The sequence below is a fragment of the Ochlerotatus camptorhynchus genome, unplaced genomic scaffold (assembly GCF_037179485.1).
Source record: "Ochlerotatus camptorhynchus isolate MF236.1 unplaced genomic scaffold, CSIRO-AGI_Acam_v1.1 ptg000128l, whole genome shotgun sequence".
Lineage (NCBI taxonomy): Eukaryota > Metazoa > Arthropoda > Insecta > Diptera > Culicidae > Ochlerotatus > Ochlerotatus camptorhynchus.
In genome coordinates this window covers 4296289-4312534 of record NW_027040618.1, presented here as the reverse complement: position 1 = coordinate 4312534, position 16246 = coordinate 4296289, and the positions used below count along the sequence as shown (strand labels likewise).

At 40.2% G+C, this 16246-nt stretch overlaps 1 protein-coding gene across 1 annotated transcript in view; it reads right to left on the bottom strand.

Annotated features, from left to right (window-relative positions):
* The window catches only part of LOC135700107 (MOXD1 homolog 2-like), a 397833-nt gene that overhangs the window by 58453 nt on the left and 323134 nt on the right, over positions 1–16246 (bottom strand). The window contains exon 9 of the mRNA XM_065220498.1: positions 3646–3814. Coding sequence (XP_065076570.1) covers positions 3646–3814 — 169 coding nt within the window. The remainder of the gene's footprint in view (positions 1–3645; positions 3815–16246) is intronic.

Below are 16246 nucleotides of genomic sequence, written 5' to 3'. Positions count from 1 at the left end.
TTCAAATGTTAAGATTTATCTACTCTTTGCATATCTATAGTAAGCTATGATCCTAATATATCAAAAAGTTTAAAGAAAAAACAAATTTCAACAACTGAGTGAAAAGTTATTAACAAATGAGCAGTTGGTGTATACAACTGTGCATGCCAAGCACAGTGCTTCTAAGTGCTTTATCTTTAAGATCTTTTGTCATCACCTTTGCATGGGTCCCATTTCATTGCTCGAGTCCGGGCAATGAGAAGGCGGACTCGCTTGCAAAGGTGGGCGCTATGGAAGGCTTTCTTTGTCAATAAATGAAGTTAAGGGAGTTTGGGGCGATGGCTATATTCGATAATCCCTAAGGTGTCGAAGATTCCTTGGTTCAAAGGGTTGGAGTTAGGTCAATACTTCATTCGTGTGATGTCTCATATCATGTCCAATCCCTACTCGTTAAACGCTCACTTGTTCTGTGTTGGGCTGGGGGACAGTAATCTTGTGCTGAGCATCGTGGAATCTGATCTAAGCTGTACGATTCCCTTCGGGCTGTTTGGCATATTTTGGCTAGGAGTTTATAAAACTCATATATGTTTTCTTGAAAAATATCAATCTCAGATTGATTAACTTTGTGTTTAGTTTGTATTTTGTGTGTGCGGGTTTTTTTTTGTCTTCTAAATGTTGGTTTTGCAATAATTATTAATTACACTGCTGATGAATAGGAATAAGTTCAAGTTTAAAGAATAATGAAATATTTGTGTCGTACTAAATCATACTTCAAACCTCCTTCTCCTTCTTTCCATCCATAAAACAGTAAATCTCCACTAACCTCGAGACGACCGCGAGCATTCGGCTCAATTCCTTCAACTGTATATTTAAGACAGTAATTATGTATAATGCAAACGATAACTTAGCTCTGTACAGTTTATCCGATTAAGCCTGTACAAATAAACTAATTTACAAAAAAAAAAAATAAGAAAAAACAATCCGGAATATCCAGAGCCGTTTCTAAAGTGGCTATGAGAGAAGGTTTGACTACGTGGAACCAATACCCGGAACCAGTTCTTCGGAGGTCATATGGCTCTTTGGTCGTTTGGTGTGCCATTGATCATATTTCTTCGTGTAAATGTGATTTGACATGTCGTTTGATATGGTTATGAGAGATGTCAAATTTGATCATTTGGAAGCATCTGACACCGGTTCTACGATGGCCATATGGCTCTGTCGATGTGAAACCATGGTCTGGAATAGCCGGAACCGGTTCTACGGTGACCATATGGTTCCATGTTGTTTTGTGTCACGATGAGACCCCCGTCGCAGCTCAACTGTGGCCGATCAGTCAAACGATCACCGCTTTGATCGATCTAACGCCAGTGCCGTCAACGGACGGAGAGACAGGGAAGTAGTTGTACGTAACATAAAGCAACAAAAGATAATTAAATCAGGTGAACTTAAAACTAGATATTTAACTTTAAAATTATATCCAAAACAATACACTTAGGCCTAGATTAACATACATTGAATGTTGTATAGTGCGGTGTGCTAAAGCTATATGTTGCAGTGAAACTTACTCTATATTTCTAAATCTATTGCATATAAGGTAAACGTGAACTCGTTGATGAATTTAATAGATGATCAAACCGAACTTGAACAATTCTAGATTAAAACCTACTGCACTGCGCTGAACTAAGAAGATTATACGAAGGACGTACGAATAACGCCAGAAAATGTGAGTAGAGGTGCTAAAATACCTCAAAATAGGGACTACAAATATCTAACCTAATATTCTGGAACCTTTACCATGTACAGAGACCTAAACTATCTGAAAAAAAGCGTTGATCGTGATAAGATTCTGCCTTTTCTTAATGGTTAACCAAAATTATAAGTTGTAGGAAATATGATCAGAGAAACAATACTAATTAGAATAAATACATGCAGCTTGAAGCATTTCACCACAAATACGTGTATCTGCCGGGAGTGGGTGATTTTCGCCCCACAACATTTTGAGTGCCATTGGTCATATTTCATCGAGTAGATGTGATTTGAAATGTCGCTTGATATGGTTATGGCAGATAATAAACTTGACCATATGGATCCATAAGCCAGATCATCCGGAACTGATTCCACGGTGGGCATGGAGTCTTATGATTGTTCTCTATCATTTTCGGGTTTTCCAGGAAAACAATATGTAGTCGCAATCAGGTTGATGATTGATTTGTCTTTATTAAGGAGGCTTTCAGCCTGAGGCTGGTTCGCCTCCAAGTGCAATCATAAGTAAGATTATGAGATATATGATATAAATTGAAAAATAAACTACCAAACAGATGTAAGAACCACCCAGTGATGAGCTTTGAGTGGGTTGGTTTATTTCCTTTAAATTCCGTTATAATTGCTTATATTTTGACAGATACGCGTATTTCGTCTACTACTAGCAGACTTCATCAGTGCCAAGTACTCAACACCACTGAAGAATCCATCTTTTATCTACAAGTTATATACTAATCAATAGGTACTAAAAAATCAGCAGTTATCCACTGCCATGTCAAAATTTACCTAACCAGGTACCTAAATTCAGTCTCCAACAGGTAGATGCATGCTACGATGTGTCGTTTTAGGTAGCATGCTAAAGAGTCTTAAGTATCCGTTTCCTTGATTTCTATTAAGCAATGTTGATGGATTATGTTTAAATATTTCTAAACTTTCAGCTACGTCTAGTTTCCAAGGCGAAGATACAGTCCGCAGGATATTAATTTTTTCCTTAGTCAAATTGTGCCCCTTTGTAACGATATGTTCTGCAACCTTGGATTTAAATTCATAATGAAGTCCTTTATCCATCTCTTTGTTAGCCTTTTTTACCTCTGCGATGGAAACCTTGTTTCCAAAGTCCTCTTCGTCTGACCAATAAAGGTTTACCCTTTATTGGTCAGACGAGTCTTGAGTCTTCATAAAGGGATTCCGTTAAGAGGTTCGACAAATTTAAAGGATCACCCAGTGATGTTAAAAATGTTCCAATTTAATCGGCCATGGTATCTCTGGGATACAATTTTTTTTATAAATAATTATCACTGCCACAACACGATTACTGAATACGTAAAAACTGAACTGGATTATGAAGTTGGAAATAATTCAATCGAAAATCCTGCCAGATGTCATAGCGCTACCAATCATAACAAACAAGTCTTCTTGCAGTCATGGCACTCTTCGACCAACTTAATCGTTCTTGTAACTCAGCGGCACAGAATCTGCAATATTTTATAAAGTATCACCGAATTTAAGTCATCGCCTCTGTTGTGGAAAATATGAATAAAATTTACAACACCTTAGGCCAGTGGTTCTTAAGTCCGATGGTGTAAGGCCAAAATGGTCTTAAAAATAGTAAAATGGTAAAAAACGCAAAAACAAAACCTGTGAAATGCGTTAATGTCTGTCTCATTTACGGTGATGTGTAAAATGCTAGTCTATTAAAATTATAAGCGCTTGCAGTTGCTTTTGTTGATACGTTTGAGAATGCAAACAATTTTATACTGAGGTGTGAAAAAGGTGACGGTCCTTCGAAAACCTTTTTGACACATTCCTGCATTCTCGTCCCATTCTATCATCCCCTTACAGTTTGACGCAAAATCCCAAACACATTCACCACAAGATTAAAAAAAAGGTCATAACTTTACTTACCGGCAGCATGGTGTTGGTCGGAGTCCAGCACAGTGGCTTGAAGGATCCCAGCCGAGTTACGTACTGGAAGCTCTCGAACTGATTGGCCCAATCGTACGAGGTGAGCCGCTTCTCGAGGGTCATCCCGGCCAGCTCTGGTGGTGAGGAGATTTCCACCGGATTCGACCCGCTGAAATGAGATGGGGGAAAAATCGAAATCAAGATCGCTCATCATCATCGTTGCTCAACTAAGTTCGATTTGCAGTTGACCCTCTACTACATATGCACATCCCCGGCCTTTGGGCCCGAAAATTGGTGAACCGTGGCGGCCACCATTATTGGTGGTTAGCACATTTTGCGGTTTGACGACATAATGTATAACAATCGCACGACGGTCACCGGTGGGTTCCACGTACAACCAGAATTCAGCAAACATAGAAACGACAAAAACTGAACAACGGATACACATGCTCTCCACGGTTGTGCAGGACTGGATACGAGCAAGAAGCCACAGGCAATCGCCACCCACAACCGCCTAAATCAACCGCTAGATTTAGCAGAAAATGGTGCGTTTTTGTGCATTATTGTTGCATTTGCGGGGGAGGGTAATGGAAGGGGTAACGGGGGAGGAATTTAAAGGGTGTCCCTCATCAAATTGCATCACGGAAAAAACACTGTAGAACATTCCCCATTGGGTATTTTCTCTTGAAAATTTGGGTAGAAGTAGTTTAGAGTGTATTGTTTACACTGTATTTTTATCGCTGTCAGTTTTTAGAAAGTTGCGAAAAATGGCGACACCCGAAAAGCAACGCCGCGAATTGATTTTGCGCAAGCACCTGGAAAATCCTCAACTCTCTCATCGGGACATCAGAAAACAACTCGGAATCGTGCAGTCAACGGTGAGTAGTGTGATTAAACGTTGCTACGAAACTCTGAGCATCGAACGGAAGGAAAAATGCGGTCAGAATTGATGTTCTATTAGTGATCAGGATCACAAGCGTGTTGTGAAAGCGTTTAAGCGGAATCCCAATGCTTCGATCAGGGATGTGGCCAAAAAGTTGAATCTGTCCAAGTCTTTCGTTCACAGGGCCAAGGACTGGGAGGGAATGCATACGTAAAAAGTGCAGAAGGCTCCAAATAGTGACAAACGGCAAAATACGGAGGGGAAAGTCACGGGCCCGGAAACTTTACACCCAGATGCTGACGAAGCCTCATTGTCTCACCATGGATGATTAGACTTACGTCAAGGCGGACTTCCGCTCAGCACAAGTTTGATGTTACGGAGGAAGTATGGAAGCAGAAACTTTCAAAGTTTGCCAAGAAATACATGATTTGGCAAGCGATCTGCGATCTGAAAGTTTGAAAAGGATCGGTCAACTAGGTAATTTTAACCATCGTTTTTTTTTTCGTGAAGCAATTTGATGTGGGACACCCTTTAGCTTCACTGATGCCACATCATTGTGCACTGGACTGCAGCAATAGAATTCCACGACCGCAAGCGGGTCGATTTGGATGACTGCTGTGCCGTTGTCCGATAGAGCTAGAACATCATTTCAAATTTAGCACGAATAAGAGCAAATAACTCGCCAGGGTAGATTTTGTGTTCCGGGCGGTTGTTTGGAAGAATTTTAATTGAAAAATCTAATACTTGCTGTAACCTTAACTGCTTTGGCAAAGCAGGTAATTTTCTTAAGAACATCGTACTATTGAAACATGATTTCCGCAAATTTATTACCAACAATAAATGTTCTCCCAGCATCATACTTTACAGTCATAAATTAAAATGGTTAATGGATTTGAACCATCCCAGTGCTAGCTTTCTGTTTCAATGGGGCACCCTCATTCTCTATTAGACGTTTACCATAGGCGTAGTTAGGCACGTTCGTCCAAGGACGTTTCGTAGTAGGGTCTTATCATGCTGATGCTTTAGTGAAATCGTTCAACTGGGTTTACCACCTTTTAACACCACTTGTATAGACCGGCCGGAAAATGCCAACTGTTTTTCCAAACTGTTCAGTGAAAGCATTTCGCCGCTCGCATTCCTTGGAAAAATGCGATAAAACCCGCATGACGAAAGCCACCCCCGTGCTCTAAACCAACTCGTCGTCGGTCGTCCGATTATTTAGACCCGAAAACCTTCGGATTTCCATCACTATGTACGAGCTCAACTCCCCTTCCTTTTGCAATCCTTATAAAAAAAAAGGTCGGCGAAAATATATTGTTTCGAAAGTAATTTATTAGATTTTTGCTCGCCACATTTTCCATTTCCCCTTTCCCGTTTTCGAAAGTGGAACATCACTTTCACCCCCAGTCGGCACAGGCAAACTGGCGGCGGGAGGGTGGTGGGTGACGGTTGCGAAGTTGACTCTCTTGTCGCGGTTCAACTTCTTTCTTCGGGGGCAGATTAAATGTAATTCATTACATTTGCCATTTTCGGGGTGAGAAATTTTAACTTTTTTTTCGCTCGAAGAAAACGAGGCTAACTTTTTCATGAATGTCTTAGTTTATTTGCGGCATCATTACTGTTTTGGATTTACGTTTGCATGTTTTAGCAGCTGCTGGGGCAGATTAATTGGGGTTGACTTGGATTACCTAAAGGTGCAACTGTGTAGGAGCGGGAAAACGGAATAATCGTTAATGTCTGTCTCATTTTTCTTTCACCCCGATGTTAGTCAAAAAAATAGAGGGTTCGTGGATAAGCAGCAGCAGAAGGGATTAAACTTTCAACGTTGTAGCAGAAGTGGCAGAAGCTGTAATCCAACTCCGAATTAATTAAAATCTCTGAATTAATTGTATCATGAAGTGGTTGTCGACGACAATGATGGCAACGCTCAGTCGGAACTGCTTGGCAACCAACTTTACGAGTGTACAGAATTTTCGGCGAAGAAGAGCAAAGTTTTTACCTTTGCATCCAGTTTTCAGAGATAGATGAAACACAGGTCTTCCCTAAACAACGACAGCGAAGCCAACTAAAGCCGCCGAGATAAAAGACTAAAGCGGGATAAAAGTTCTTTTGTGTCGAAAAGTTTTATCCCGCCCGAAAAAGAGTTGAGGCAGGTGCATTAGCGCGGTGCACACAAAGTTCAAGTAACGTTCGCTGTAAACTTAATGAGATTGACCCAAAAAGTTTTCTATGCTTTTTCGCTGAGAGGGTACGCTGCTTTGGGTAGGATCCACTTGAAATGAAATTTGCGTAATCTTGGATGAGAACTTGACAGTCAGCACACGGTGGATTTTGGTGAGCTAATTTTAAGGCAGCCAAGAGCGAGTAATTATGTGACGAGGGATAACGACAATGACGCAGCTAACGAACAGGGGATCTTTACGGGATGGGATGTAGAGCGTTGTGAAGTTTTAAATTTGCATTTGATATAAATATTGTTTCAAAGCACTTTCAGAATGATTGAGATGCTATGTGATTTTTACCGGAACCGTTTGAAAATTGTTTATTTCTACGATTTTTGGGAGACCGAACTAGTGTGAGTAGGGCTAGTGCACCTGTTTTGGTCATAGTTTCCTATTATGACCAAACATCAGAAAAATAATTAAGATATGTAGGGTTAATTACCCCATTTCCGGCCTATTAAGCACAACCCGCAAATAGTCATTCTTAATCTAGTACAGTTTAGCACTAAACGGAATGTTATTATTACCGATGGCTTCCAAATTTATTTACCTTACCGTATGTACCGTAAGATTTGATAATGAGAAACCAATCGTTGAGATATTGTCAAAAGTCAAACACTGCTTCTTGACGCCAAACTCGGCCTACGGATTCTAAACTCGGCCAAACGCATTGAAACGCTATTGAAACACCAATGAATTAACTTCGGCCTATCGGATGAAGATACAAATTGATTCGGTCGGAGCGCTTCTTTTGGTTTTGGGAAAAATTGGTGCAAACCTTCATATCAAGCGTTCTCATTGACTTCGTTCCGTAGCTTATTAATTAAAGTATCATATCAAACGGTTAATTGACTTGTTAACTCTGAAATCATGGATTTATTTGAAGTTTTCTGCTCGATAGGCCCAACATGGGCGATTAGGCCGAACTAGTTCTCTACCCTATACATATGTACTCCGACGAATAAGTTTTCAATCAACTTTCACATCTTAGGATCATACACATGTAAACATCGTGAAATATCGTTTCCTCTACTTTTGTTTATTTGGAGTGGGGGAAAACCTGTTGGAGTAAACATCCTTGCAGAGCCGGGTCGTAGCGGCTCCATCCGACTTTGTAGGTAAAGACGTCGTCGCTCGTGTTCCACCACATGCCTAACACCTTCTCAGTGGCCAGCTCTGGAGATAAGTCGAGACATTTTTTCGTCGGTGTTTGCCTCCTGTAGCGATAAAAGTACTTTTCTCGAGTTACTTACCCAATTTCGGATCTCAAAGCCACCCTGCTCGTGTACATGCTTAACGTCCTTCGCCAACTGGATCGCTTGCTCTTCTGTATCCACACTGACGAGCATGTCATTTACGTAATGAGACTTCATGATAGCTTCGCATGCAGCTGGATATTTGTTCGCGAATCTTTCCGCATTGGTATTTTTCACGAACTGTGTAGTGCTTGGGGAGCAGCAAGCCCCGAATGTCATAACCTGCATCACGTACACTACTATGGCTCCATGGTCGTCTATCCAGAAGAAACACTGACATAACTGGTCTTCGGCTCGGATCAGTACCTGGTGGAACATTTCACGGATATCACCAGTCAGTCCGATGCGGCGTTCCCGAAACTGAAGTAGAATTGCGAGAAGTGAGCTCAACAGATCCGGTCCTTTTACCAGCGCTGAGTTCAAGGACATGCCGTGAGCAATAGCTGCTGTGTCCCACACAATTCGCACCTTCCCAGGTTTGTTTGGGTTGGTTACGGGAAAAATTGCCGTTGATTTCTTCGTCTGTAAGCTTCCGGATGTACTCCTTCTCCACATACTCGATTATCTTTGATTGCAGGATCTTTGACATTTCCGGGTCTTTCTCCATCCGTTTCTTTAGGCACTGCAATCGACGCAGCGCCATTGATCAACTGTCTGGCAATCGGGTGTCATCGTATCGCCACAGCAATCCGGACTCGTATCGATTATCTTTACGACGGGTCAGCGACTGAAGCAATGAAAATGCTCGTTCATCTTCAACGGATAAAAGCACCTTCTCCGATTTAGTCACCCCGAGACTGTCTAATGAAAAGTAGTCCTTCATAGCCTGGTGCAAGTCCTCGTCTGACTTCACACTACAGGGGCAAAAGTGGAAGGTGTAATGGTGTAGGTTGGCGTCGTTCCCGGAACCCCATCCTCCGCATACCGTCCATCCGAGGCGCGTCTTTATAGCGATTGGTTGACCGATTCCCCCTTCACGATTTTTCAGGCCAAGACTGAGCTGGAGTTGCTTCATCCCTATAAGAATGCGTGGACGAGCGTCACGATAAGATTCGATCGGCAGACCTTGGAGGTGTGGATACAACTGTGACAACTCAGCCATGTCCATCGTTTGCTGGGGCAACATTAGCTCTTTCACCGTCCTCACGTCACTCAAGAGGAATTTCTTGCTTTCGTTCTTAACACCACCAATGTGAAGATTGTAGATGCGAGAATCCGCCTCGTGTCGTTCAGTTCCTCCAGTCCACCGGAGACACAGAGGGCTTACAGTGCCATCAAGCTGAAGCTCGTTAGCAAGCTCCTGATCGAGCAGCGTTAGTGCAGAACCTTCATCTAAGAATGCGTACGTGCGTATTGCTCTCTTGTTTCCGTACAACACTACTGGGAGATAACAGAACAATACTGAGCTGACGGTTGACTGATGGGTGTTGCATCCAGACTTGCTAGTGCTGGGTTGCGGAGATTGCTCACGCCTGGCCGTAGTTCCGGTGCTTTTCGGCTTGTCCTTCGAATCGTTGTGCAGTAGCTCGTGGTGCCGGTAGGTGCATCCGTCTTTGCCACACGATTTCGCTTTGCAGTATCCTTTATGGATGCGCAGACATGTACGGCAGTAGCCAAATTCCCTTATGGCGGCCCAACGCGGTTCTCTAGAGAGCTCCAGAAAACGATTGCACTTATCAGCCGACTTGCAACTTCTCCTGCAGATTGGGCAGGCTTCCTGGTACGATGTTGATTCTGCCGTAGGTGGTTCTTCGAAGTCGCTGCTGTAATTCTTTTTAGGATGAAAGGTTTCAGAATGGGCGTTAAGGTACGTGTTTCCTTTCTTATTCCCGTGTGCATTTCGAGTTGGCTTCTCGTCTTGAACCGCCAAGGGGAATACAACAACACTCGCTGCTTCCGCCAAGCCATAAATCCATTCACTGAAAGTCGCCAGGTTGACCGTTGACAGGGTTAGACGATGCTGTGCCCAGTTGAGTTTAAGCGGCGGTGGTAGCTTTCCGACCAGCTGGTGTAGTAAAGTGACATTATACATGTACTCCTGCAGTCCACACGCGTCTACAGTGGCACAGAAGTTTTGAACGTTCACCGCAAAGTCCACTAGCGTTTCCAGCTTGTCTTCCCGGATTGGCGATAAAGAGCCCACCTTACGAATCAGCGATTGTATGATTACTTCGGGCTGACCAAACAGAATCTTCAATGTTGATAAAATGCCAGGAACGTTTCCGGAATGCATCAGCCGACTTTTGACAGCATCATAAGCTCTTCCTTTCAGGCTTTTCTGTAGTCGAATTATGTTTTCATCCTCCGTAAATCCGCACATCGTAGTCGTTCGATTGTACATGGATATGAAAACTGGCCACTCCTCGGGATCGCCCGAAAACGTAGGTAAATCTTTGGAGACTGCTTGTCGTGCTGCAACTTGAGAGCGGGAAAGCTGGAACTGGTCATCATCATCCACAATAGAAGAGTTTATTGAATGCCTCCTACTCTGTCTATCAATAGGATTCGCAGCTGACCTATGCGGGTAATCTAATTCTATCGGATGAAGCTGCGTCGACTGTGGTAGGGCATCTGGTAGGAATTGACCAGGATGCCCACAAATCGACTCTCTGCAGAACCCTTCGTCCAGATTCTCCGGTGGGGGGTTGAGTTGTGGATCTGGCATCTGATTGGACAGAATTATATTTCCCGGTCGTCGCATGACCCTTTGACCATTCGCTAGCTGTTGTTGTTGATCGCGTAGAATTTTCTCCTTTTCCAACTGCTGTTCCCACATTCGATTGATGGCATCCGCTTCCTTCTTTAACTCTTCCTGTTGCTGTCGCAAAAGATTCTCCTGGCGTATTTGCCACCACTGGAACCGCTAACGTATAAACCCTCTGTTGGTTTTGATATTAGCTACAACTTTTGTGAATACCTTGCATGTACATCTCTTCTGCATGACGAACTAGATTTCGTCAGTGAATGTAATTTACATCCAGCTGCAAGCTTGCGTGTTACAGTAATTTATCAACTCCTTTATTAACGCATAATTTTTTAATCTTTGCTTATGTGTTGTTATTATTCATTCTTATCCTATTATTCCATGCAATAAACATCAAATAAGTGCCGTAATTGGCCAGAAATCAGCAACATTCTACATGACATGGTCTTGTCTGCTTCTTTGTGCAAAAATGTTTTGTACTGGGTACTTAATGTGACTACCAGTTATCGTGTTTTTAAAGTTCCTTTGATTTTAACAACAACAACTCATAATTCATAAGTTTTACTTTTGACATATTGAGCTATAGAATCACGTTAAATTAGGACACTTCACGGTAATTATTTATTCCTGCGTAAAAAGTACATTAAAAGCGTATTGACAAATAGTTATTCAATTGACCAAAAATTCTTGGTAGCCCTATGTATGCACCTTAAGAAATGATAAAACGATCCATAAAATATTGAAAAACGTTCCTTGAAAAATATCCAAATGATCCATAAAACACCGCAGGAAATCCCTTACAAAGTGTGAATGATCCTTAAAAATATCAATATGATCCATATTTTATGTAAAATTTAGCAACACAATTGTAAAAATGTACCGCTTAATTACTGAAGAATAGGCATTGAATATGCACGAATTACCCATACACATATTACAAATGATCAATAAAACAATCAGCAATGAACCTTAAACTAATGAAAGCGATCAATGGAAAATCAAATTCTTGTTCTAGGATTTTTATTAATTATTCATGGATTTTATACTTCAACAGTACCACCTTTTTTATTTTTTATTTTAATTGTGCAAATATATTTTAAGTAATTCAAGTCTTAAGCACTTTTTTTAAATTTTATTTAAAATTAGCTACAAAATTTTACCGTGTGTATTTTTCCTACAAATGCTTATTTTTTTGTCTTCAACTTTGTCTCAACGCTCTGATGAGACAACGAATACCCACCCTAAGCTCCTCCCCTGATTCTATCCTTCGACAATGTACCCTTAAAACCTCGAGTAAGCCGCGAGTATTCGGTCCAACTTCTACTAGACATAGAATTAAGTGAATTTTGTTACAAACAGTGAACAATGAATTATGAGCTCAGTAAAGCTAACACGATTGAGCCTTCCAAATAAACGAACTGGTTGAAAAAAAAAAACTTTAGTTCAGACGGCATTGCGATAAGAAGTGACGCTTTCATGCTACGATTTATTAAAAAATAGCAAATATGCCATTTTGAAAATAAAAAGCAAGATCCGGATTTTAGCTTAAATGTGAATGGAATTGTGCTTAACCATCTACATTTTTAATGATTTTTAAAAATACTTTCCATCTTATAGGTAGTTGATTAAGTGCTTTATTGAGATCGTTAAGAGACTGAAAAAATGTGTCTTGAACAAAGTAGTTGGAAATCATCATTTGTCAGTGTGGTAGATAGAGTTGATGTGGAATAATAATAATGAAATAAATAAAAACTTGAAAGGTGAGTCACACACTCAATTTGAGTTAAAAACTCTATCTACCACAGTCAGTTTCCTCGAATTTGATAACCCCATTGCAAATAGTCCTCTCGGTAGAACGATTATTGCGACCGTAAAATGGGCGAAGCACTCGCAAAGAACACTTACTTTGATAAAACAATCTTATCATTTTCACGTACTGTTGAACGATATAACGTAATTTGGCAAGACACACTGAATAAATGACAACTAATTTGACACTTTTAGCTTCAACAATATGGACGCGATGGACATTTCAAATGGTCCTATCTGCTTTGATCGACTTTCTATTTTGATAACCACTGCTATGCAAACAGATTTCGCGCTAATTTAGCCACATAGTTTGATAAAGGAGGTTCTTATCTAGCGTCCAAAACGCCAAATACGACAGGAAAAGGTTTTGCAGCTGAGTTATTAACGAAAAAGACAGTCGAAGAAGAGAATCAATCAATACAGATAGGACCTTTTGAAATGTTTATCTAGAACTGTCAAAGTTAGGAAATCCCTTTTGGAAAACTTTTTATTATGGTTGCGTTAGCGTTGTTATGGTATACTTCGTAGATTGGATACTAGCGACACTCACGTCTCTTCTGAAATCCTCAGTTAGACTACTTTCAGGAATAATGTTGGGGAGTAAACATTGATTCCAATACTCGAGTATTAGTACAAGACACTGAAGAAGTCTGCACATTGTAGACGAAATACGCGTATCTGTCAAGGATAAGCAAATAAAGTAGTGGAATTAAATGGAAAATACTAATCCTTCTCTCTCTCATTATACAGGTATTCCACTAAGACGCCCACATTCATCAGGATTAAACCTCTTGTATCGTATGCTAATGTTAATTGACTGTAACAAAAATAATATGCTTAAAAAATAAAATATTATTAAAATTATGTGCAAAATTTACTAGAAGATCATTATTTTATTGGTGAGAAGTTTCTAATAAGCCCTCCCAGTTCCTCTGTATACAGAACAAATCTGATATAATAATCAGAATTGCTCAGTCTGCATGAAGCAGCCGATTTCATCAAGGAAGTTCTATTAACAACCAAGAATTAATCGTTTGAGGCATACTGAAGCATTAAGAAGGTGATATGTGTCACTATAGGAAATCATCATCGTTGCAAATATAAAAAAATTAAACATAACCCTTTGGTTCAGTACCGTCAACCTCCATGTCCATGGGGAGGGTTTGGAAAACTCTTTATTATAGTTGGGTCGAAAAGTCGTACAAAGGTCCCCACATAATAAACAATGTTCATAGCTAATGGTTCACAAAAATCAACTAGGGAAAATGGAACCATGCTCAACTTTTCAAGTAAATTGAATTCAACTGACTTGATCAATTGATTTTCCCTGTCTAAAGCCAGCTTTACGCCATTCAGGCTATTAACGGGTGTTCAATAAAAAATTAGATTTTTTTCAGTCAAATAGCTAGTAATTTTTTTCCAACGTATTCAGTATTTTTTATTAAAAACATAATGTTTATTCTTTAAAAAACGGCAATGAATATTGGAGAAGGGGCTCTGGTCAGCCGTACGATGCAACTTAGTCACGATGCTCTCACAAGAGCTCTGGACGGCACTGAAATCATTTTCATTTTTTATTGAACACCCGTCACGTAGCTGCTCTATACCGATTAGTGACGTTTAACGCACGCACACTAGCCGGTGCATCGCCATGTAAAGTTGTTTACTATTTTCCTCTGGCTAACCTAAAAAATGTATGAACTTAGAAATGTCAAAATGAGCTTGACAGCGATTTGTTATGTATTTTCCTAGAATTTTCACTAACATGCTCTCACATATCGCACCAATACAACCGGTTGTGAAAATCTCTAATTTCACTGCTTCACTCCTAAAAATTGGTTTTAGCAGCGAATCCAAACATGTAAAGCAACCAACGATACAGACAAAACGGTTGCTACGACTACTATGACTCGTTCTGTAACAGAGCTCAATCGGAGTAGTAGAAGGATAATGATGTATTGCTTGCCTGCTTTGTTATAATTTATACGGATTAGGACATAGCTTGATCTGAATCGAGAAAAGACATAACATAAAAATTCCCATTAACAAACGTGTATCATCTTCGGTTTTACTTCGTGAGGCAGCTTGCCAACAATTTGCTCGTTTCTGATTTCTAACGCCCCGAGTGAGCTGTGTCGCACGGGCTGCTTGTCATGAGAAAAAGGAAGAATATTGTATCATTATTGCTTTCCACTTCTGACATAGCGTTATTATTCGGGTACACGACGTTAGGCATACGGTCGTTAGGCATAAGGACGTTAGGCATACGGTCGTTAAGCATACGGACGTTAGGCATAATGTACGATAGGCATAAAGGACGTTAGGCATAATGGACGTTAGGCATAATCTACCCGATGAATTTCAGAAGGATGAAAATGGGAACCGTCTATTGATTGCTGACTTCGTTGACAATACTGATAGAGCCTTAATTTTTGAAACTCATGAAAACTTGCGACGCCTTGGACAGGCAAAGTATTGGGTTACAGATGGTACGTTTGCCACAGTTCCTTGTTTGTTTCGGCAACTCGTCACTGTTCATGGAAGTACCGCTCCCTCACATCAGCAGACGGTTCCGCTAGTTTTCATTCTGATGACAACAAAAACAGAATCGTTGTATCGGAAAGTATGGCAGGAAATCCAGGAAGCAGCAGGTATGTTTTTTTTTTATTTTTGAATGAAAAACCACAGAATTCACCATTCTTCATTTCATGAGCTGTTCTTTTGCATCATATTTTATTCAACCTTAGCTGTTTTTTGTTATTGAATGAAAAATCACAGAATTCACCATTCTTTATTTGATGAGCTGTTCTTTGAGGAAAATCTTTTCTTCTTTGACAATTGTAATATGTGTGTAAGAATATATTACATGTGTGATTTTTTTTTATTTCTAGATGCGATTGATTTCAATTCATAGTTCAAAACTATGCTGAGTTTTCATTGCCAGATTACTTAACCGCTATCGCTACTAATCTTGGATCTAAGTAAATATGTAGCTACGTCACTTATGATATGATAAAAAGTGGATTCCAAACTGTGCTTATTAAAGAAACCTAGACTAACATTTGAAAGGGGCGGAAGAGCCAAAATGTAAACAAACCACATATAGAGAGAATAGTTCACAAACTACTCGATAAACTCGAAAAAGTAGAAGAAAATATCACTTCAAATCATCAAAAACGTTTCTTCTTACATGGCGTATTTCCAACTTTCAACTCTAAGATGCATCTGGTTGTTACGCCTTGGACCAGAACTACGCATTATATCGTTTTATTATGCCAAACGTATTGAGTCTGTAGTATCTAGTCACGCCCGATTCATTTGAAATGCATCCGATTGATAGTTCACGTGTAAACAACGAACAAAAAGAAGACCAAAAAAAATCTCCGGGCGTAATTCCACTCTCACAAAATTTGCGAACGAAGAACCAAGGCGGAACAACAAACAAAAAATCCCGAGGGTGTACTTCCACGTCGTATCACCAGTGTTGGCAGTTCAAAGGGTGGAAGATCCGGGGGGTAGCAACATGTATGAAATTATCAGGGCGTATGATGTTTTCTTCTCGATTTCACGACAAAGAAAACTTTTTTTAAGTTTTTAGTGATGCATGATGATAGATTACACTATTAACTATATGTCAAGCTTATAAAATCATCCAGAAAATGGAAACTCGTGAAATAGGATTAATTTCTAGGTCATCAAAATTCAGAAGCGATTTTCTCGATATGGT